Genomic DNA, 23,921 nt, shown 5'->3' with positions numbered 1-23,921 from the left:
ACAGCAAAGTGATTCAGACATATATCTATATCTATCCATTCTTTTTCCAGATTCTTTGCATTATACATTATCACAAAATATTGAATATAGTTCCCCTGTGCTATACAGTAGATCCTTGTTTATTTATTTTTTATATAGTAGACACCTGTGGAACTTTTTCACACTCTCAACCTTGATCCATGCCCATATTACTGAAACATATTAATGTTGGTTGCTCAGTCATGTCTGACTCTTTGCAACCCCCATGGACTGTACCCCGTCATGCTCCTCTGTACATGGAATTCTCCAGGCAAGAATACTGGAGTGGGTAGCCATTCCCTTCTCCAAGGGATCTTCCTGACCCAGGGATCAAACCTGGGTCTCCTGCATTGCAGGCAGATTCCCCACCCAACCCTACATCCCTCCATATCCCTCTCCCGCTCGCATCACTGTGGAGCAAACCTGTATCACTGCAGGAGTGTGTCTTGTTTCCGCAGTGAGTTGCAGGGGGAATACCCTGGTTTTGTTAGGCCTGAAGCTCATACAATTTTAGGGGCCCTCTTTAATAAAAAATGAATTTAAAATATCTGCAAGCCAATACAAAATAGACTCAATGCACCCCAGTGCCACAGATCTGCCTCTTTCTTGTTAATAACCACATATTATTTCACTGTATGAATGCACTGTAATTGATTTATCCATTTCCCAACTGACTGATCCATAGGTATTTTCCAGCCTCTTGCTATTACGTGCAGCACAGTCATGAGTACCTTTGTACCCAAATCTATTCCCACACTCAAGAGCATATCTGTGGGGCAAATTACTAGGAGTAAAAATCACTGGGTGAAAGGGTTTGCACATTTGTAATTTTGATAAATATTATCAAATCACCCTCTATAAAAATTGCTCCAGTTTACACACTTACCAGTAGGATATGAGGGTTACTGTTTGTGTAACTGTTTGCATAACTGCCAATATTATTTTTGTTTAATCTTTGCCAATCTGATAATACAAAAGTATCTCTTTCACTCTTCTTTTTATCCAAAGGTGAGTTTGAGTACTTTTTTACATGTTTGAGCAACATATGTAGGTGACTTGCTTGGTGAACTGTTCATATCTTTTGCCCATTTTTTTTCACATTAGACCAATAGCCCCATTGATTTTTTTTTTTTAGGAAAAGCCTTTATATTTTCAGGAAATCAGGCATGTCATAGCTAATATGCAAATACTTTCCCAGGTTTTTTCTACTTTTGACTTGGCTTATGGGTGCTTTGTCATCAGAGGTGTTTTTTCTTTTGTTTCAGTGTCATCAAATTTAACCTCCCAAGAGGGAGCTATATTAGCTATTCTGGTAGGGAAGGCTACTCTAGCAAGGTGGCACTTGAGCTGAAACCTAAATTTCATACAGAGAGCAGGAGACAGAGCCCTGGTCAGAAGGCTCTCAGGCAGGAACGTGCTTGGTGTATTAGCAATGAAAGGAGTCAGCAAACTGAGCTGAAGAAGGAAATAGCACACAGTGAAGTTCTAGAACAAGACAGGCCCAGACAGTGATGGCTGTGAAGGCCAGGGAAGAAGTGTGGCTTAGCTTTAAGGCCCAGAAGGGAACCGAAACCAATGGAAAAAATGACGGAAGGCAATTTTAAATTCTACCTTATTAGATGAACATTCTAATAATTATCACTGTCCAGCATGGAATCGGCTCCAGGAACATTTATGGGTGAGTTTCCCGCCCCTGGAATTTTTCAGGCGTAAGTGTAGCATACCTAGATGCAAACACTACAGAGGAAATTTCAGTATCGGGAGTCTGACTGGGTGACATTCAGTATAGACCCTTGCTTTATTTTTTTAATTAATTTATTTTAATTGGAGGCTAATTACTTTACAATATTGTGGTGGGTTTTGTCATACATTGACATGAATCAGCCACGGGTACATGTGGTCCCCCACCCCCACCCCTCCCATCCCATCCCTCCGGGTGTCCCAGTGCACTGGCTTTGAGTGTCCTGTTTCATGCATTGAACTTGGACCGGTCATCTGCTTCACATGTGGTAATATACATGTTTCAATGCTATTCTCTCAAATCATCCCACCTTCGCCTTCTCCCACAGAGTCCAAAAGTCTGTTCTTTATATCTGTGTCTCTTTTGCTGTCTCACATATAGGGTTGTCATTACCATCTTTCCAAATTCCATATATATATGTGTGTTAATATACTGTGTTGGTGTTTTTCTTTCTGACTTCTTTTGACTTTTCTCATGACTTCTCTCTCTTCCTGTTTTCTTAAATCCCCCTTCCTTCCTTCCTTCCTCCTTTCCTCCCTTTTTCTTTCTTCCCTCCTTTCTCTTTCTCCTTTTCTTCTTTCTTTTCTTTCTCTTCTACTTCCTTTCCTTCCTCCCTTTCTTGCCATTATCTTCTCCCATGTGACAGTACTGCCAATGGCTTATTCTTGGCTCCACTGGTAGCATTAAAGGCCACAAATAACTTTCTATTTCCAGTGACACCTGTTTACAGTTATGCCTCACGTGCACCTGGCACTGGAACTCTCTCTGACCCAGGAGCCCCTGAGGACAAGAAACACATCTTTTCCCTCCTGTATTGTATCCTGGTGCAGAGACATGGACCTACTCGGTGGTCAATAAACAGGTGATGTTACTATGCCTTCATGGGCTATGTCTGCAAAATGACTAAGTGCAGATTGTATACTTTCCCCCTGACAGTTGAGATCTGGGAACAAGAAGGACAGAGATGGGCTTGAGAAGTCAAGGCATGAAACAGATTTGACAGCCTTCCCTATAAATGAGGTAAAGCCACAATTATGGATGGGATCGCTAAGTCAGAATGCCAGGGAGAAGGTATAGAGGGCTAAGAAAAGAGAGAAGACACCCCTGAGATTTCTAGCCTAGGAACACCTTCAAAGTTTTAGGCAGACGATTTCACGTAACACCAGATTTGGAGAGGGGCCAGGATAGGAGGTAACACTGGGATGAGAAGGAAGAAAAGAAAAAGAGGGCGGAGCAGGCTGTTCTCAGAACCTGGCACCAGAGCTGAGGCAACCCAGTCGTGGACCTACAGGAAGGGGGGTCAGAGGCGTTTACACTAGGCCAGTGCCTCCACTAAGAAGGCAAGAAACCACTAAGGCCTTTACCTATTTTGCTTTGTTTAATTTCACAGTGGTTCTGCAAATTACAAATTATTATTCTTGTTTTATAGTTGTGGAAACCAAGGTTCAGAAAAGTGACTTCCCCAAAGTCACACAGTTGGTGGGTGATGGAGCTGGGATTTATGTCCAGTTTGATCACCAGGCCTCATTCCTTCCACCCCATCAAAATAGAAGTTGAGTTTCCCCTACTACTGCAAGCCATTGGCTGGAAAGTCCAAGAAGAGTCCAGGAGGTCTCCAAGTGGGGGTAGGAGGTGCGCTCCACCAGGGGGAACTGGGCTGGCAGATGTGCTCTGTTCTTGGCAAAAGGAAAAGAAGAATGCAGTTACCACCATGTTCTCAGCTTCTCTCTACAACCAGGTCAACAATATGTTTGTTCTAGAGCTGTGTTTAATCCAAATAAGAGCTCAGTGTTTCCTCAAAGGAAGACAGCAACATGCTTCGTTTAGAGGCACTGATTTCTTTCCAATTTCTTATTGATGTCACATCTTCTCAAAACATCTCTCATCCATACACAGCAACCAATGCAAATTTGGAATTGGGATCCTACACAGAGGGAGAACACCCACTAGGAAAATAAACCCCCAAATCCTTTTTTATTACATGGATTTAGTTGGAGCTGGGAGTGGTCCTGCTTCCAAGATACTGCAGTACAATTAGGCACACCGGCATAAAGCATCCTAAATTATATGATTTACTCACTAACTTACTTTATAAAATCTAGTTTAGCCTTGTCATAAGACAATCACCTCATGTATAAAATTACCTAGAATTTAGTACATTTTTTGAGTTGCTCCGATTTTTTTTAGCTCACAATTATTATTATCTGTCCTTTGACACTAAGTTTAATAATAGACAGTTCACTCAACTCAGGTGTTTGGAACTTTTGTGGTGCAGGTCCTTTCAATGAGCCTTGATACTTGGTTAAGGAATGTGTGATATCTCATGCAAGCAGGTTTCCTTAAGACAAACAACTCTTGAAAACAAGTCAGAAGTTTTTGTCTTTAATTTCTGTTTTAGACATGTTATAAACATGCAAATTTATTTCCCAGTTGATTCAATCTGCCATCTCTAAATCTTTAGGGAGAATTACAGAAATGAAGATAAAATCTTGGTAATTTATTCAATTTTATCACTTCTACTGATCCCATAAAAAGACTCCATCTGTCAAATTATCCTTTCTTAAAAAAAAAACACAAAAATCCTTTTATAATTTTCTTTATATGGGTATGTTGAAAACGAGTAGTTTAAGTATCTGTGTCATGAAAACTATTGACGTTCCAATAAAATCTGTTCTTTCTAAATTATCTGTTCTTTAGCCTGTTTTGAGAGGAAACTTCAGCTTCTATCATTTGTTTATAATTTGCTTGTGCATCTTGGGATTTATTGCTTCGGGTGAATATATTATGGCATGTTTGGGAAGCATAGAATAACATATTCTTATGTTAACACATTCTGTGATTTGGATGCCAATCTATAATCAGTACATCTTTCTTTTTAAAATTTCTGCTGCCTTGGTTTTATTGAAAGCACAAATAGTGAGCATAAAAAAAAAAAAAGAGAGAAACCTAGCTGAATTCCATCTTTTACCATATATTTTAAACCTTGTTTCTGTAATCACAGACTGTGTGCATACCAATGTACCTGAACATCTAAGCCCCACTAGAGAAACACCCCAACACCACTGGCAGGAATTTTCTGATTTCTAATCTCAATTGGACCTTCCTCGTATTAATCTTTGGTCAGCTTTCTCATCCTCTCAATGACTGTTCCAGAGCTTCACTTTTCTCTTAAGGCCCCACCTAGGACTGTAAGACAAAATACAGAATACCCAATTAAAATGGAATTTTAGATAAACAACGAATACATTTTAGTGTTAAGTGTGTTCCATGCGATATTTACTATGTCCCCATTTTTATTTGCTAAACCTGACAACCCGACAACCCTACTACTCCTAAAATCTCTTCCTCCCTCTCATAGCCAACTCTGTCTCATGGTAAAATCTGAAGTCATTAGCAGGAACTCCCTCAACTTCCTGTCATCTCCTCTTTGGATTCACCTACTTTAAGATACACCTTCACCTCTCTCTCTCCCACCCCGGTGAATTGCTATTCAAGATCACCCTCCTGGGAATTCCCTGGTGGTCCAGTGGTTTAGGACTCAGTGCGTCTATTGCTGGGGGTCCAGGTTCGATCCCCATCTCCAGTGTGAGCGGTCCTGGCCCTAAAGAGCTGAGCCAGCAGCTGTCCTACAGGACCAAGGCATCTTACAGAGCCCAGCACTGGATGCCTGTGTGTAAGGAGAAGCAGGTTTGAAATGCTGAGGGCCAGAAGCTAATCTGGCTGAAATGTATAGCTCACATAGAGAAGAAATCTGATGGTTTCCCTAGGTTCAACATCAACCTTAAACACTTAGATGGCATTATCAATAATCTTTGTGATGCTAGAAAAAGACTTTCTGAACTATCAATTTTTGAAAGTTTAAACAACTATACTAGAGGAAAGAGTGAATTACCTATTTACAGAAAATAATTACAAAACCATTGTCACATTCAGTTCAGTTCAGTCACTCAGTCGTGTCCGACTCTTTGCGACCCCATGGACTGAAGCAAGCCAGACCTCCCTGTCCATCACCAACTCCTAGAGTTTACTGAAATTCACGTCCATTGAGTTGGTGATGCCATCCAACCATCTCATCCTCTGTCATCCCCTTCTCCTCCCGCCTTCAATCTTTCCCAGCATCAGGATCTTTTCCAATGAGTCAGTTCTTGGTATCAAGTGGCCAAAGTTGGGAGTTTCAACTTCAGCATCAATCCTTCCAATGAATATTCAGGAGTGATTAAAATTATGATATCAAAAATTTAGAGGAAAGTATTCTAGAGGTATTTAAAAGAATTAATTTTTTAAATTATATGACCTTCTAGATTTTGTGATATCTATGGTATTTAAGCTAATAATATTGTAATTATTGTCAATTCTTTCCTCATTCTAAATAAATAAATTTGTTCTTGTAACTTCTATTCATAACTTCATACTTCCAACAAAATTTATGATTTTGTAAAGATGGTCCCCACTATTCTGTGGACTTCAAGGTTCCATCTACACCTGGATCCATCCCTGTGTGGAGGAGCCTCAGGCGAGGAAGTGTAACTGAGTCATCATCAATCAAGGTGAAAACTTCACAGAGTCCACAGGTGGGAAGGGGAACAGACAAAGGATCTAGAAAATCCCTTGAGAGAAATAAGCAGTGAACCTGATAAATTCCAGAAAGGAAAGGCAGCCAGAAACTGCCTTTGCCAGTTCTTGACACATTCCTGGAGTTCTCCCTGACAAGTCAGGGTCAGTCTGAGAGAAATGGTTCCTCTTCCTTGACTCAGCCTTCAAGTCACATTCTTCAGGATTCCTTCCCTCCTTGCCTGGTCTCATCTATTCCCATGGGTCTAATCAACACCTAGACTCTCATGGCTGTCAACTTTCTATCTCTCAGTCTTGCCTCTCTCAAGCTTCATTCTCACAAGGGAACTCTTCCAAGCATGTTCCCAGCTCACAGAGGCCCCTCGAGTCCCCATCTTGAGCAGTGTGCTCCTGATTTCTGGCCATGGTCAGTTGGGTCACGGCAGTCATCTGACCCAGGCTGGGCCAGTCAGAATCTCCTTTTCTAACAACTGGGAGAAAGACAGCAAAGAGTCACTAACTTTCTTCTCCAGAGAGCTGGTGAAAGGGGAAAGAGCAAGCCTCTCCCACAGCAGAGAACCAGGAGACCAGCACACAGGGCAAGAAACAGCTGATGCTCAAAAAGAAGCAGAGAGCATCCCCAGTGAGAGTGGTCGCCCAGCTTTCTAGGTCTTTGTGTCAAGAACCCCAGGACGCCATTGACAAGACACCTCTGTATTCCCATAACACATTTCCCATTTTGCCTTCAGAGTGTGAACTGATTTCTGATACTTTTAACAAGAAAGCTATTTATAACTAGCTGCTACGTTAGAGCTGTTACAGCCTCTAGGTCATTCCACAAACTCAGATTAATCAACTCAAATGCATTAACAGGGAGAATTCTCCTTTCCAAACAGAGGAAATCTTGGAGGACTCATTTCAGGACATTTGCAAATTTTTTTCCCAGGGAGAATTTTTGAAGATCACTTCAATATTATTTGAGAAAACTTTATTGTTAAATATCATATCAGCTTTACTACAGTCATTTGGATCACAGGCCAGCTGTTTCCTTGTAGACATATAACTTCATGTAAATTGGATTTCCCCATAGGAGAGTAAGCTTATTCCAACTTCTCTAGCGTGGTAGAATGAGCTTCAAATTAGTAAAAAATTATCCTTGTGAGTTTTACCAATAATAATTACAGAGAATATTTTTTTACAGGGTATAATATATGGAATATATGCAAAAAAGCCTATATTTGAATTTTTAAAGAACTGCCATTACCTTGCAATGCAGTAACATGGTATTGTGATCACCATCATTTTCTAAAATGACAGCACAAGTGCATCTTAAAGAACTTAAGAATGTGCAGGAAAACAGGACTCCCATAAGTGTAAAATGTGTAGTAAAATTGTTACGCTCAACAATTTTCAGGGAAGAGAAACATTTCAAATATTTGTTACAAGGTATCTATGCTAGAATAGTTAATTGCAGCATTGTCTACAAACTGGAAACAATCTCAATGTCCAAAAAGAGGATGTTGGTTAAGTTACAGGATTCTATGTAGCTATTAAAAAGATGATGATGCAGGTTTATAATTCTAACGGAAGGGACAAGTGCCAGTTAGGTGGAACCCCATCTCTGGTGTAAATGTGTCAGCCAGGAGGCACTACTGTACAAAGTTCATAACTTGGCTGAAGATTCTTTCAGATGTTCCTGACTTTCCCAGCCCTTTGGTTCTCAGGTGTTTGCCCCAATTATTGTTTGAGTCAGTTTTCTGTCTATGTAGGCATGTTCCAAAGTTTAGATGCATTTTTTTTAACTCTTGGCCAAAAATTTAGAAGATGCCATGAACGTCATTTTAAACTTGTATAAATATATGAAAGAGGGGAAAAAAGGAAGATTTTTTTCTAGTCTCACTTTTTTTAAAAAATTGAAGTATAGTTGATTTACAATATTGTGTTAGTTTCTGGCACAAAGCAAAGTGTCAATCCCATGTTTGTAACATAAGTATGAAAATAAAAAAATTCTGTATGAATCTGAAAATTCAAATGATGATTGTCAAAATACAAATGGCAAAGCTTTCCTTTGGGTGATGGAAATATGGGTGAATTATTTGAATTTCTATACTTTTGTATTATCTCATTTTGTCTTCTTTTTCACAATGTGTACATGTTCCCTTTGCATTTAGAACCAATAGTAGTAGTGTTTTCATTTTGAAAAATCTCTTTACTTCTGAATGGTAGAATCAAAGAATTTTGATGTAGAAGGGACAGTAGAGGCTTCCCTAATCTAACTCTCACTGGTACCCACTATCACCAGTGCCGGGATCTTTTCTGGAGGTTTCTAACAGCCAGTGATCCATTTCCTCTGTTTAGAAAGGGAATAGAATTTAGAGAAAGATGGACCCCTTTGGGGCACTAGGGTATGGTGAGATTCGAAGAACATGGCTGTATCCTCATGCTAAAGTGCTCTGTATGAGGCAGGGAGAATACCATGTGTTCTCCCTAAAAGGAGTAGGGAGAAGTTTACAGAGAAAAGTGAGGAGAGAGGGCACTTGAAAAGATGGAGAGAGGTTGGGACCACCACCACCATCTCGAGGGGCTGGCTGGAGGTCCTTCTACCTAGTACACCATGGGACCTTTTATTGGGTTATTTTCCTGTGATATCAACAGCTCTTCCTTGTCTCTTCTGTTTTGCCTTCTCTCACTCTAATTTGTTTGTGAAAATCAAAGAGTGAGTTATGTATCTGAATTGACATGCTGCAAAACAGACAGCAGAACTGAAAGCAGGCACAGAGAGTCAGCAATAACCATGAGAAACGAACTTGGTGAACTCTTGGGCGCACCTTGGGACATGAATATGGTGGAAATGGAGAGATGAGGACAAGTCAACCTCACTTCCATTCCCACAGGCAGAGCCTCTGAGACATCTGGGTCACCTGAGGCATGATTTCTCAGCTCTCTTTCTGCCTCCTAGCAACTCAAAATCTGCTCCTGTATGTCACATTCCTTTGATCCTACTCTGTACCAAGCAGAGTCAGTTTGATCCATGTTCCAAATGAAAGATAAAGGAAAGATAATACCCTTGAAATATTAAACCAAAGTAATTTTCATTTCTCATAAGTGATGTTGTCCTACGACCCCTCACTCATTGAATCAATGGGTTTGAGTACTTCTGGGAAAGGCTGAATATTCAACCCGAACAAAGTCATTACTCAGCTTAGACTGTCAAACTAAACTTCTTAAGTGCACAGCAAGATAATTCCAGGTTTTATTAAGAGGAAAAAAGATCTTACCTAAATTCTAAAACTTTCCTTTTTCAACACCCATGTAAGAGCAAAGCTGGGGGTCTGAGCACAGAGCTTTACTGGAAAGCTGTGGTCTTTACACTGACCCGTGTGCAACCCTGGAGTGGGGGGCCATGGAGACTAAGGGAAGAATTTTAAGGGAACAGTTTTGGAAACTGTCAACTTCCAAGTGAATTCTCTCCTAAAATGGACCTCTCTTTAGAACTGGCAGATAAACCTGCCTTTTTAAATTGTTCTCCTCCTTTACAAAAGAAAATCATACCTTTCACCATCTAGAATCCTAAAATAGTTTATTGCCTCAAGATGCAAAACTCTCTAGGTCACCAAATGACTGGACAGTTGGAGAATGCATGCCCCAAAGGAGAGTTCTTTGAGAGTAGCGTCAGGTGAGTTCACAGTAAAATCCTGAGGGTCACTGAGTCTCATTTCATCCAGACTGTAGAGTCACAGACAGCTCACTGCCTCATCTATTTGCATCTATGTATGAGAATTCAGAAGTGATAAGGTTGCCATGAGGATGTATACTGAAACACTGACTTAAATTGAGAAATAAAATCAAGACTTGTTCTGACAGAAAGTATGGATGATCTGGCTTATTGGCTAGACAACAAAAACTGACCAGTTAGGTTCTGCATAAATGTCTTCCAGATAGTAAATGAGCAAAATCTAATGTTCTAAGGTTTTGACATAAAAGTACATTTAGAGTATGTAAGTAAAATACACCAGAGATTACACCTTTTGCTATTATCAAACTTACAATAAAAGGAATTTAGGTATCAAGCTAAAAATGTTCAAGTTTCTCAGAACTCTTTTCAAAGTATTAGAGGAAAAAGTTTGCTAAAAGCCAGTGTAGAGAGGCAGGATAGGATGGACAGGCACTTTGGGTTAGACAAAAAGATAAAGGAAAGAAGTGGTGAGGTCAGGAGGTCAGATGGGAATGTGAGGTAAAGGGTAAGAGGTCAGCTGTGAATGTGGGAGGTCCCCTCCACCCTGGGGCAGACTTACAGATCCAAGAGCCAATGGGTGTAGGAAGAACTAGGCATGAGCAGATAAATTTGGGAGAATCCAGTTTTCTCCAGAAAATAGTAGGTCAGGAAGTTATCAAGCATCTTAGCTCCACAATAACATGAAATAACCACAGGGTAGTGGAAATGGTGGCAAAATACTGCTAGGTTGATATCTCTCCTAAAGACCACCAAACTGGACTCCCAGCAGTGGCAGTGTGGTGTGGAAGAAACCCCCACAGTTCCATACGACCCATAATAGATGTACAAGGACTGTATGTGCTTAGTCACTCAGTTGCGTCCGACTCTTTTCAACTCCATGAACTGTATGTAGCCTGTCAGGCTCCTCTGTCCCTGGGGATTCTCCAGACAAGAATATTGGAGTGGGTTGCCATGCCCTCCGCCAGGTGAACTTCCCAACCCAGGGATCCAACTCAGGTCTCCTGCATTGTAAGCAGATTCTTTATCAGCTGAGCTACCACGGAACTGGATGTTAGGAATGGCCTGGTCTTCAGGGGAAGATGGCAGAAGTCCCCAGGTTCAGTCCTCCTCCCTTCCTCCAGCCCCTTCCTGTGTCCTGACACCATCTAGGGAGGGAGAAGAAAGGAGAGCCACACTGAAGGAAACCCTGCAGGAGATGGCTTGAAACCAGTCACAGGACATCCATCCAGCATCTACGAGTCAATAATTCAGACAAGCAATTGTTTTTTCTTAGAGTAATACATAGAGTCATTGAGTCTAGAACCTGATGGAGCTTAAAAAGGTTGCTTGGCCCTCTGCTCTCATTGACAATAGGGAAGCTGCAGCCCAGGGTGATGAAGGGAGCTAAGTCTGGCAGTCCACATCAGAAGTGGTGGTTCTCATGGTTCACTTTAAGACAGGGTCTTTGTAGTGATTTTTTGGTACTAGCCTTCTAACACTTTTCAGAACATGGATTCTCCCCATTGGGTTTTAGTGCTCTGCAATGTGTCCAGAAGACCTTTAGGTTGACCCCTTGGGGATATCCAAGGTGGCAGGACTTATGAAAACACTTTACAACAGCACTGTCCAATGGAAGCTTTGGCAACATTGGAAATGTTCTTACCAGCACCACCTAGTACTATGGCCACTGGCTCTGAGGCTACTGAGCGCCAGAAATGTGGCTAGTGAGAGTGGGGAACTGTATTTTAAATTGTATTTAATCTGAATTACTCTTAATTTATATTTAAATAATCACAAGTGGCTAGTGAATACAGACTAGACAGAACAGCTTTATAACATTCATAAAAATAAGGTTCCTTTTCTTTTTCATCACAATTATCAGGAAATTGGTTGAAACAGGTCATTTCTGGTCTATGGAAGAATGTTTTCTTCAGATCTATCATCCCCAATTCATGAAAATACAGTCCTTTACATTGTGCCAAAACAGTAGTCATTCTCTGGAAGGCCAAGCACAGTCCTCTGAATGCTTAAGGGTAATAATTAATCTTAGTCTCTGGACCAACACTTACTGATATTTTTATTTCTTTAGTTTTTATTTACTTGGTGCATCTGTGAGTAAATCAATAATTTCAAACTTTCAAAGTTACAGTTGCATAGTCACATTGTCAACTTTAATAACTTTAACTTCTAAGTAATTTGCCCCTAATTTCCCTCCCTTTTCAAATGACACAAGGTCTCTCAAAGTGTTAGTCGCTCAGTCATGTCCGATCCTTTGCAACCCCATGGACAGTAGCCCGCCTCTGTCCATGGGATTCTCCAGCCAAATATATAGGAATGGGTTGCCATTCCCTTCTCCAGACAATCTTCCCGACCGACCCAGGGATCAAACCTGGTTCTCCTACATTGCAGGCAGATTCCTTTGCCCTTTGAGCCACCAGCTATATTATCTATCGCTGTATAACAAATTATTCTAGCACTTAGCAGCTTTAAACATCAACATTTTCATTACTACACAGTTTCTAGAGGTTGAGAACCAGGACACAGCTTAGTGGTGTCCCCTGGCTCAGAGTGTCTCATGAAGATGCAATCGAGGTGTGAACTGGGACTCGAGACACCTCAAGGCTCAACTGGGAGAGGATCTGCTTCCAGGCTCTCTCCTATGAAGCCTGACAGGCCTCAGATCCCACTGACGATTGACTAGAGGTATCAGTTCTTTGTCAGGGAGGCCTTTTTATGGGGCTACTCAGAAGCTGATACCTGCCCAGTGGCTGCCCTCAGCTCCTTACCACATGGGGCCTCTTCACACTGTTTCGCCCAACATGACACCTTGCTTCATCAGACAGAAAGCAAGGAAAGCCAGAGAGAGAATATGAGCAAGCAATCAGTCTTTAGTAATCTAATCTAAGAAATGACATCCCTTCACTGTTGCTGTATTTTTTTTTCTTTTTTGTTAGAAGCAAGTCCTTAGATGCAGCCTATACTCAAAGGGAGGGGATTAGACAAGGGGTGTATACCAGAAGGTAGAAGTCATTGAGAATCATTTGAGAAGCTGCTCTCCACAACTTCTTTAAAGAGAGCTCTTTTCCTAGTTAGTCTAATCTATCTTCTATCTTAGCTTCGAGGTCAGCTCTACCCAGAGTGAGTATGTGGGTGAGTCCAATGTCACCCAACTAGAAAGTAGAAGAACTAGAATCCAAGTCTCCTAAGTTTCTGATTAGTCTTCTGTTTTCCTTCACTAGGAGTTAGGACTCCAGCAAACACACATAGATGCCAAGCAAAATCATTTTTACTTCAAAAAACAGGTAATAGCAAGAGAGTGCTATGACACAGGTGATTTTAAAGAAAGATTAGTGAGAAGAGCCAAAAGAATCTTGTAAAGGAAGAATAAACCTGGAGGTCTCACATTGCCTGATTTCAAGTTATATTATTAATACAAAGTTGTAGTAAGCAAAACACAATAACAGACACAAAGATACTAGGTACTAGCATAATAACAGACACAGAGACCAATGGAGGTGGCTCAGACGTAAAGAAGGAGACAGCAAAGCAGGAGAATCAGGTCCATGGAACAAATTTGGGAGCCCAGATATTAACCCCCTCACATATGGACAATTAATCTATGACAAAGGAATAAAGGATATACAATGGAGAAAGGACAATTTCTTCAGTAAACGGTGTTGGGGAAACGAGACAGCTACATGTAAAAGAACAAACATTTAATTCATAATTGATTAAAGATCTGAATGTAGGCCCTGAAGCCATAAAATTCCTAAAAGAAAATATGGGAAGTAAGAAATTGTCAGCCTTAGTGATGTTTCTGTGAATCTGATTCCCAAGGCAAGGGAAACAAAAGCAAAAATAAACAGATTAAATTACATTGAACTAAAAAGCCTCTGCACAGTGAAGAAAACCGTCACCAAAAGGAAAAGATAACCTACTGAATGGAAGAAGATATTTAAAAATCACATATTCATTGAGGGGTTAATATCCAAAATATATAAAGAGCTCATACAACTCGATAACAAAAAAACAAACAACTCAATTAAACAACAAAACAACTCAGTTAAAAAACAGGCAGAGATTCTGAATAGATATTTTTCCAAAGAAAACATACAGATGTCCAACAGACACATGGAAAGATCCTCAATATCATTGGTCAACAGGAAAATGGTCATTTCTGTTGGTTATTTGCATCAAACCACAATGAAATACCACTTCACACCTGTCAGAATGGCTATTATAAAAAAGACAGCAAGTAACAAGTGTTGGCATGGATGTGCACTGTTGGTGGGAAGGTGAATTGGTATAGCCACCATGGGAAACAGTATGGATGTTCCGCAAAAAATTACAACTAGAACCACCATGTGATCCAGCAGCTTTCCTCCTGTGTATTTATCTGAAGAAAAGGAAAACACTAATTTGGAAAGACATACGCACCCTGATGTTCACCGCCACATTATTTACAATAGCCAAGATATTGAAACAACCTAAATACCCACTGATAGATGAATGGATGAAGAGGATAAATAGAAAAGAATATTACTCAGTCATTAAAAAAAAAAAGGGACATCTTGCCATTCATGACAATATAGATGGATTTTGAGGGTATTATGGCAAGTGAAATAAGTCAAACAGGGAAAGACAAATACTGTATGAATTCACTTATATGGGAATGTAAAAAAATAAAGTAAATGAACAAACATAACTAAACAGAAACAGAGTCATAGATACAGAGAACAAACAGGTGGTTGTCCTAGGGCAGGGAGAGGAGAGAAACAGGTGGGGGAGATTAAGAGACAAATTTTCAGTTATAAGTCACAGGGATATATTATATAGCTTAAGGGATATGGTCGTTAATGCTGTAATAATTTTTTATGAGGACAGATGGTTACCAGACAATGTGGTGATCATTTCATAGTGTATTTAAATGTGGAATCACTATGTTGTACACCTGAAACTAATATAATAATATACATAAGGTATTTTTCAATAAAAAAGGAAAGATTAGTGTGATGAGTGTCAAATAGATTGCAGAAAGAAAGACTGTAAATTACAATAATTACTATTTATTTATAATTAGTGATGTTAATGGTCTACAGTTTTATACTTTGTTATTGTGAAAACACTCCATGTGTTTTCATAAGTCCTAATAAGATAGTCTTTATTATTTAGGCCAAAAATATATCAAGCAAAATACTACATTAGAGGGTCTATCACCAAATTTTATAACAAATGTTTTCACATTTGTACATTGTTATTTCCAGTGAATTTTCTGAGATAATATTTTCTAAGAAAGGAAACTCCTGGGAAAGTCAGGACTTGAAAACTGAGAAGAAATTGTAGTCAATAAAGAATATTGCCCTGTTAAGCCTCCACCTCCAGCCATGACAACATACACATTTGCATTTAAATGAGTAGTATGGGGTGGCAAAGTCCATTAATATCCATCAATATTCCCTCTTGCCTTCTTCTTTCAGTAGTCAATTTTGTGCTGGGCACACAGCCTAGTTAAGACTAATTTCAGCCTCTGGAACAGTTAGATGCACCATTAAGACTAAGTTCGGCCCAATGGGATATGAGTGGTAATGACGTAAGTCATTCCTAGTTGTGTCCTTAATGGGAAAGGTATGTGCTCCCCTCCCTCCACTGTATTCCTCCCCTTCCGAGTAGTTGGTATGCACATGTGATGACAGGAGCTGGGAGTAGTCAGAGATGAAAGCTCCCATAACAGCCTTGGATCATCTACCTTTGGAAATTTCCATGATCAAGTTCTTTCTTGCGTAAGCCACTAAGCTCTGAAGTCCCTGTATTAGAACAGTTTATACCACAACTTAGCCACTGCAAGAACATTCCCATCTTTCCTTTAACTTGGTTCTCTACCCAAAGAAATAACAGACAGGTGCCTAGGCAATAGTGATAAGGAAAAGGGGTGTTAAGTCCATATTAAATTCTTTTCATCATCTCCTATTACCTGCAAACCTGCCAGAATCCAAATGACAGCAAACCCCAAAGTTTTTGCTATGTGACTTAACTCGCCTTCCTTATTTGCCAGGAGTTAGACAAACAACAGTATATAAGCTCAACTTTGCTAATGAACCAAGGGTGATTTTAAGTTTCCCTCTTTCAAGTTTGACCAGGTTCAGGGACTAAAGATCCATTCAGCTTTGTGCTGATAAATTTAACCACAGACTCTCTAGGGGATAACAAGCCATGATTAGTAAGGTTTACCAACTTCCATGGTATAAATACTTCCACCATGGGTGACTTCAAGCTAGCAATATGATGTCACTAAATGTAAAGTCCAGAAGAAAAGTTGACAATTGCACAATTTAACCTTGTATACCACCTGACCTGCCTCCTGAGAAACCTATATGCAGGTCAGGAAGCAACAGTTAGAACTGGACATGGAACAACAGACTGGTTCCAAATAGGAAAAGGAGTACGTCAAGGCTGTGTATTGTCACCCTGCTTATTTAACTTAAAGGCAGAGTACATCATGAGAAACGCTGGGCTGGAGGAAGCACAAGCTGGAATCAAGACTGCCGGGAGAAATATCAATAACCTCAGATATGCAGATGAAACCACCCAAGAGCCTCTTGATGAAAGTGAAAGAGGAGAGTGAAAAAGTTGGCTTAAAGCTCAACATTCAGAAAACTAAGATCATGGCATCTGGTCCCATCACTTAATGGCGAATAGATGAGGAAACAGTGGAAACAGTGGCTGATTGTATTTTTCTGGGCTCCAGAATCACTGCAGGTGGTGATTGCAACTATGAAATTAAAGATGCTTACTCCTTGGAAGGAAAGTTGTGACCAACCTAGACAGCATATTAAAAATCAGAGACATTACTTTGCCAACAAAGGTCTGTCTAGTCAAGGCTATGGTTTTTCCAGTGGTCATGTATGGATGTGAGAGTTGGACTATAAAGAAAGCTGAGTGCCGAAGAACTGATGTTTTTGAACTGTGGTGTTGGAGAAGACTCTTGAGAGTCCCTTGGACTGCCAGGAGATCCAACCAGTCCATCCTAAAGGAAATAAGTCCTGGGTGTTCATTGGAAGGACTGATGTTGAAGCAGAAACTCCAGTACTTTGGCCACCTGATGGGAAGAGCTGACTCATTTGAAAAGACCCTGATGCTGGGAAAGATTGAGGGCAGGAGGAGAAGGGAACGACAGAGGATGAGATGGTTGGATGGCATCACCAACTTGATGAACACGGGTTTGGGTGGACTCCAGGAGTTGGTGATGGACACGGAGGCCTGGTGTGCTGCAGTTCATGGGATTGCAGAGAGTCAGACATGACTGAGTCACTGAACTGAACTGAACCTTGCAAGCTAATACAAGCTAGTTTCAGGACTTCAGGATCTATCCATCTATGACCCCAGCCCGTGACTACTTATGATTTCCTTTCCTGGTTACACTTCGAAGAAGGATGCTACATTTACAGTGACGTGCAGAAGAAACAGTAAAAACACTGTTGGGGTGGCTCTGAGGATCTCTGAACTGCAACTGGGGGCTCTCCATCGGATCTATGATGCTCCTGCAGTAACTTCATCCTTTTGGTTCAAGGCAGTGGTTGGCAAACATGAGTTCACATTGGAAACACAGGGCAGTTCTAGAAACTAGCAATGCCTGGGTTCCAGCCTCAGAGATTCTGATTCAACTGATCTGGACTGGGAACATTAAAAGCAGATGATTTTAACCAGCAGCCACAGTTGAGAACCACTGGTTTAAAGTAACTGACCTCTTATGTATGTGACATAGGGTTAGTATTATTTTTACTTTTCACATTAAGAGGAAAAGTCAACTTACATGACTCACAAAAAGTGAAGAAGACAAAGGTGAGGCCAGGGCCATTTCCTTAGTGAAGTGAAGGCTGAGGAGAAGAGGTCTGTGTTCTGCCTCCTAGTACGTCCTGGAAAGAACCTTAAATACTACTTTTCTGAACCCTTAAAAAAATACTAGTGAGCCTTCCTTTTTAGTTAGGAATTTAAGTAAGCACAGGAAATGCTGAAATCCTAGGAAACTGTCATAAATCATTTAATCAACTCTTCTGTATTTTGAATCTATACAAACTGGTATTAGTTGTGAAGTTCGATTCAACTTCTTTCCATCCGTTTTAGATTTGCATTTATTCTTAGAAGCATATGAGACATTTACTCAAAAATCAGCAATTAAGTCATGTATGTTTTGGCCATTGACATCTGAAGTTGTGATTAGAATTTTATAGATTGATAACATAGCTAGTTTAGTAGTGAGTCATTTTCACACAATACTATTTTATAGTTAATAATCCATTTAAGTCTGTATATAAACACATAGATTACACAACTGAGACAATGAAGATGTGCTGAGTCCAGCATATGGTCACTGGAGGGGCAGCACAGAGGGAGGATGAACATAGAGGAAGGAAGCTTGAGCTCTAAGCTTGATGTGGCTCAAGCCTGATGCAGTTTCCTAATCCATCAACATGAAGGCAGGGTGGATTTAGCTCTTCACCTTTAATATTTTGATAAGGCATCCTGAGACTGAAATCATCAATGGTGTCAGTGAACCAAATAGGTTTGAAGAACCAAGAGGGTTTTTTACCCCCAAGTTTCACAGACATTGACAAACTCTGAGAATGAAATGTATATTTCCAGATTCTTTTTTTTCTGAGTTTATTTTTCTTTTAAATCATATGTTGCAAATATATTTCATCTCGAGGTCCAGTCCCACTTGACCAATAGTGGCCACCCGAAGCACCAAGATGAGGTTTCTGAAGCCAGGTTCAAGCCTGGTGGAGTTAAGAGTGCCATGACTGATAAGTGGTGATTGCCTTGGGTCTGAAAAGGGTGAAACGGCAATCCTGTGCTCCATGTCCCATCCCTGTTCCTGGTCTTTTCATTAACACCAGTGTATCCTTCACCTCCCATTAGGTATTTCTGAAGTGAAATGAATGCTGGGATTCTATATTCCCCCACTTTTCACCAAGAACATTTAGTTCATTGTTAAAGTGGTAATAGCTCTGAAGGTAATTCAACCAAAATATTCAGCTTTTGAGTCTTTGATAAGTAGCTTCAATTTCAGTTATATCTTTTTTTTTAATTGAAGTGTAGTTGATTTACAAAGTCTCAGGTATATGCAGTGATTCACCATTACAGATATATATTCTTTTCAGATTCTTTTCCACTATAGGTTATTACGAGATATTCAATACAGTTGTCTGTGCTATACAGTAGGTCCTTGTTGTTTATGTATTTTACATATAACAGTGTATATCTGTTAATTCCAAATCTTTATAATGATCTAACAACCATCAGTTGACTCACTTAAACAACTAATCTATTTGAAGGGGAAAAATTTTTGTGTTCAACATTGTTTTGGCAAAACAAAAAATGCTTTTTGATTCTTTGGCTTTTAAGCCGGGTTCCATTAGACACAGTCTAAAAGATAAAAGAAATTGTGACCTTCCTGCTATTCTACCTCCTTAGGTTTGGATGGCTGTGCTTTGCTCTTCAGGTCATGTGACACCACAGCATGATCTGAGAAGTAATTAACTACTTTAGAAGTTACTCCAGAATATACTTTGAAGCAGAAGCAATTCTATCCCTAATAGTTGCCTGGCAGATTGATTCTTCCTTCTGGCTCTTAAAACTCTCTGTAGTAATTGCCCCAGAATTTAAAAATTATCTGGGGAATTCCTTGTTTCACATTTAGGGTACAAACAGCTAGTGACATTCTGTAAATGTGTTTGTGAAGGGATAGAGAATCACTGTATGGCTAAGAAAGCTGTTTCTTTTTACTGTAAAGACCTGGAAAACCCTTATTTGACCAGACTGTAGAACTGAGTTTCAAAATTAGTAAATTGGTAACATGTGCGAATATGTATTTGTCAAGAGCTGTCTCTACAGGACACTTCTTCTCAGAGTAAATGCTCTCACACTCAGGCACTCTGGGTATGGATTTGCCTCCTTTAATGTTGGTTTTGACGGTGCTGTTAACTGTTGGCAAAACAGTGTCATGACAACTCTCTTCAGAGCAACAATTTGGCTTATAAACTATCCACTTATTTTCTTGATCAAAAGATTGTCCTTTTACACTGCTCTCCTATTCCTCCTTTTATGCTTATCTTCATTTGATCATTAGACCATGTTCTACACGCTAAATTGCTAAATTCCCTGAGACTGAAGCAGGGGGCAGGTTCCAGGTCCTCTTTCAATTTCTTCTATCTTCTCTAACTTTGTATAGTCTCATTCTGCACTTGATATACAAAAAAACCCTCACTGAATAGTCTGTGAACGATCATGATAGCTGTGTGTAGTTTGCACCAGTTATTTACACTCTGTCCCTTTTAAGAAACTGGGGATGATTCAACTGGGATTTTCCACTATTATCATTTTCCCATCAATCAATATAAACCCCCAAATTCTCAAGGTGGGTTCAGTATCTTAATGGCTTGAAATAACTGAAAGTCACTGAACTAAGTTATTCTTAGCCAGTTTGGGGGTAATTAAAGGAACCAGTCGAAAAGAATGTATTATTAACTTATAGCAAAAAGAAAATAGAAAACTTAGACCTTGCTCTCAGGTTGGCTGCAGGCTGTTTGGAGGAGATGAGAGGAATGTGAGAGAGAAGACAGGCACGTGAGGCTTTTGGTTACTCAGTCCTCACAGACTATATAAGTTAGAGGATTATGATTCCTGAGGACTGGTTATGAGTGAAGGCATTAGGTATGAAGCAAATGAAGTCAGGTGTTAAGGAGAACAAGTTTTGGAAAGGCAGGAGGGAGAAAGGCAGGCTTTTCCACGGAGATATCACACACTAAGAGAATAATCAGCGTGGTCCACGAAGCGGACAACCATAGGAATTACACAGTCTTGACACGCAGGGGTCCAGTGATGGCAGACCTTTGAAGCTACATTGAGAGGCTTGTGGTTAATTTGATGGAAAATAAGGAGCTACTGAAGAATTTTGACCTGAGGAGTGACATTACAGGTACTTCCCTGGTGGCTCAGTGGTAAAGAATCTGCCTGCCAATGCAGGAGATGCAAATTTGACCCTTGGGTTGGGAAGATCCCTTGAAGAAGGGAAATGGCAACCCACTCCAGTAGTCTTGCCTGGGAAATCCCAGGGATGGGATGGACTACTACTATAGAGCCTGGTGGACTACAGTCCATGGGGTAGCAAAAGAGTCAGAAATTACTTAGTGACAACAAAAGCAACAAAAAGTGACATTACAAAATGATGTTTTCAGACTCTATTTCTGCAGAGATACATAGGATGAAGACTAGCAACAGGGCAGCTGAAATGGCTTAACAGGAAGGTGAAACAGGACATTCTGGCTATGGTGGGGGCTGTGGGAACCGAGGCCAGATATATTTTGAAAGAAAATACAACCTATCTTGGTGTCTGGCTAGATGGAGGATGGAGGAAGTCAAAGGTAAATCTGCAGGTGGGTAGATGAGAAGGGAGGGGGCTCCATGACAGAACCAGGGGAGTCAGAGGAGGAATTGTCTTTTAACAATTTGAGATGACACTGAGCAGGGTAAGGAGGCAACAGAAGGAGGAGACTTGTTTCAAAACCTGAGTCTAAGTCACTCAACTTCACTCACAAGAACAGTCCCTGACCCACACGGCTATGAAGCTGATTAACCATGCTAAGACTAGCAAGTGTTCTGTGAAGCACTATCCAATGTATGCCCTTGGCATTTTATTGTATGCGAGTCTACTTCCCAGCTACATGTGATACTGAAGAGGATGTAAAACTTCTGCCCATGAATGTCACTCCAGTATGTTTTTATATCACTTCCGGTGGGAGAGAGACTGGTTGGGAGGCCTGAGCAGTGAAATGGGTAAGAAACTGTAATGAGGATCTCGTCCAGGATACTTGATGGCATAAGATGAACCAAGCAGACTTATATACTTTTTAGGGGGAAGAGATGACAGAACTCATTGACTGGATGTGGGAAATGAGTAAGAGAGGGTATTATAGGATGATGTCTAGGCTTTCAGTAGAGGCACCAGTATAGACTAAGGTTCAGATCTTTGAGATGGAAAAGACAGGAGAAGGAAACAGGTGACCAGGGAGGAATATCACAAATTTAGTTTTGGACATTGTAGTAGGCAAAATAATACCCCCAAAGATGTCCACACCCTAATTCCTTGTGGATATGTTACCTTCCATGCAAAAGGGACTTTGCAAATGTGATTTTGGTTTTTGAGATGAGATTATCCTGGACTGTCTGGGTGGTCCAAGGTAATCACAGATCTCCTTTTAAGTGAAAGATAGAGGCGGGAAAGTAAGAGTTGCAGTAATGTGATGTTAGAAAGATGGGAGCTCACTTGTAAGATGGAATAGGCTATAAGCCAAGGGATGCAGTTGGCCTCTACAAGCTGGAAAAAGCAAGAAATGAATTCTCCTCTAGAGCTTCCAGAGTGAATGCGCAGCCCTGCTGAAACACTGATTTTAGCCCAGTGAAACAAGTATTGGACTCCAGACCTCCAGAACTAGAAAATAATACATTTCTGTTGTTTGAAGCCACTAAGTTTGCAGAAGTTTTTTACAGCAGCAGTGGGAAACCCATATAGACACATTTGAATCTGAGATACATAAGAATCATCCAAGCAGAGATCTGAGACAGTTTTATAGAGGGGTCTGGGATGGAATTATACATTTGGGAGTCATTAGCATATATATATGTATGGCATATATACTATATATATAATATTTTAACATCTCTGAAATCAGGGTATGTCTTATAACTGATCATATAATTGTTATTGTCAAGCAATATGCCCATGCATGTCCAGGTGCCCAGACTGGACAAATGTGACCCCTGAATATTTCAGTCAACAAAACACAAGAACTATTTGAGAAAGGTCTGAATCCTAGTTGTTGTCTGGATGCTTTCTGTTAACACATTTTGATAAGATCAAGAAAGAGCCAACATCAAAACTTTCAGAATCTTACACTAGAATCTTTCTCCTATACTAGTAGAGAATTCTCTTAAGTAATGCTGATTCTCTTAAGTAACAATCTTGATGGATAGTCAACAAAGAAACACATGAATTTAAGTCAAAAAGTAGCTCCAAAGAATTGGTCTCCGAAAAATCCAAGTATTTCATACATTAAGCAATACACTATGCTTTTAATATTCCCTTTTAATACATGCACAAAGGTCTAGGGGAGATTTTTCAAAAGTTATGAAATAAAAATTTTAAGTGATAAGAAAGTATCATGTCAACATAATTAACATGCTTTACTTTCACCACTCATAAAATAATGGTGAACCTTACAATTGAGTGGTGCCTTAAACTTGACAGTCTTCATTACCATGGAGATGAGTGCGATGATAGAAGATTCAAAGAGAGAATATAGAACAAGAAGAGAAGATCCAGGGAAAATCTCTCAGAAATATTAGTGCTAAGTAATGTGACATTATATAGAGTCATAAAAATATTTATATTCCTGGGCTTCCCTTGTAGCTCAGTTGGTAAAGAATCTGCCTATATAATGCAGGAGACCCGCATTCGATTCCCGGGTCAGGAAGATCCCCTGGAGAAGGAAATGGCAACCCACTCCAGTATTCTTGCCTGAAGAATCCCATGGACTGTAGCCTGCCAGGCTCCTCTGTCCATGGGGTAGCAAGAGTTGGTCACAACTTAGCGACTAAACCACCACCACCACCACCACCAATCACACTTGGGGTAATTCCTCCCAAGAAAGTCATCCAAAAGAAGAAAAAGATAATTACACTACGCAGTGGGAGTTTACTTCCATGAGGAAGTGAGGTGGGCCTGAATGACAGTTTCAGAAGCCGGACTGTGACCCTGAGTCCCAGCCCTCTGACACTGGCAAGCTCCCCATGCCTCATGCCAAGTGAGAAACAGTCCATCATTACTTGGATCATAATAGG

The 23,921-nt window shown here is 40.2% G+C and overlaps 1 protein-coding gene across 2 annotated transcripts in view; it reads right to left on the bottom strand.

Moving 5' to 3' along the window:
* The window catches only part of EGLN3 (egl-9 family hypoxia inducible factor 3), a 392,726-nt gene that overhangs the window by 38,777 nt on the left and 330,028 nt on the right, over nucleotides 1–23,921 (bottom strand). For both annotated transcript variants that reach the window (XM_070478037.1, XM_070478038.1), the window contains exon 5: nucleotides 3,328–3,435. In XM_070478037.1, the coding sequence (XP_070334138.1) occupies nucleotides 3,328–3,435 (108 nt within the window). The remainder of the gene's footprint in view (nucleotides 1–3,327; nucleotides 3,436–23,921) is intronic.

Source organism: Odocoileus virginianus, chromosome 16 (assembly GCF_023699985.2).
Source record: "Odocoileus virginianus isolate 20LAN1187 ecotype Illinois chromosome 16, Ovbor_1.2, whole genome shotgun sequence".
Classification (NCBI taxonomy): Eukaryota; Metazoa; Chordata; class Mammalia; order Artiodactyla; family Cervidae; genus Odocoileus; species Odocoileus virginianus.
This window is presented reverse-complemented; position numbering and strand designations above follow the sequence as displayed.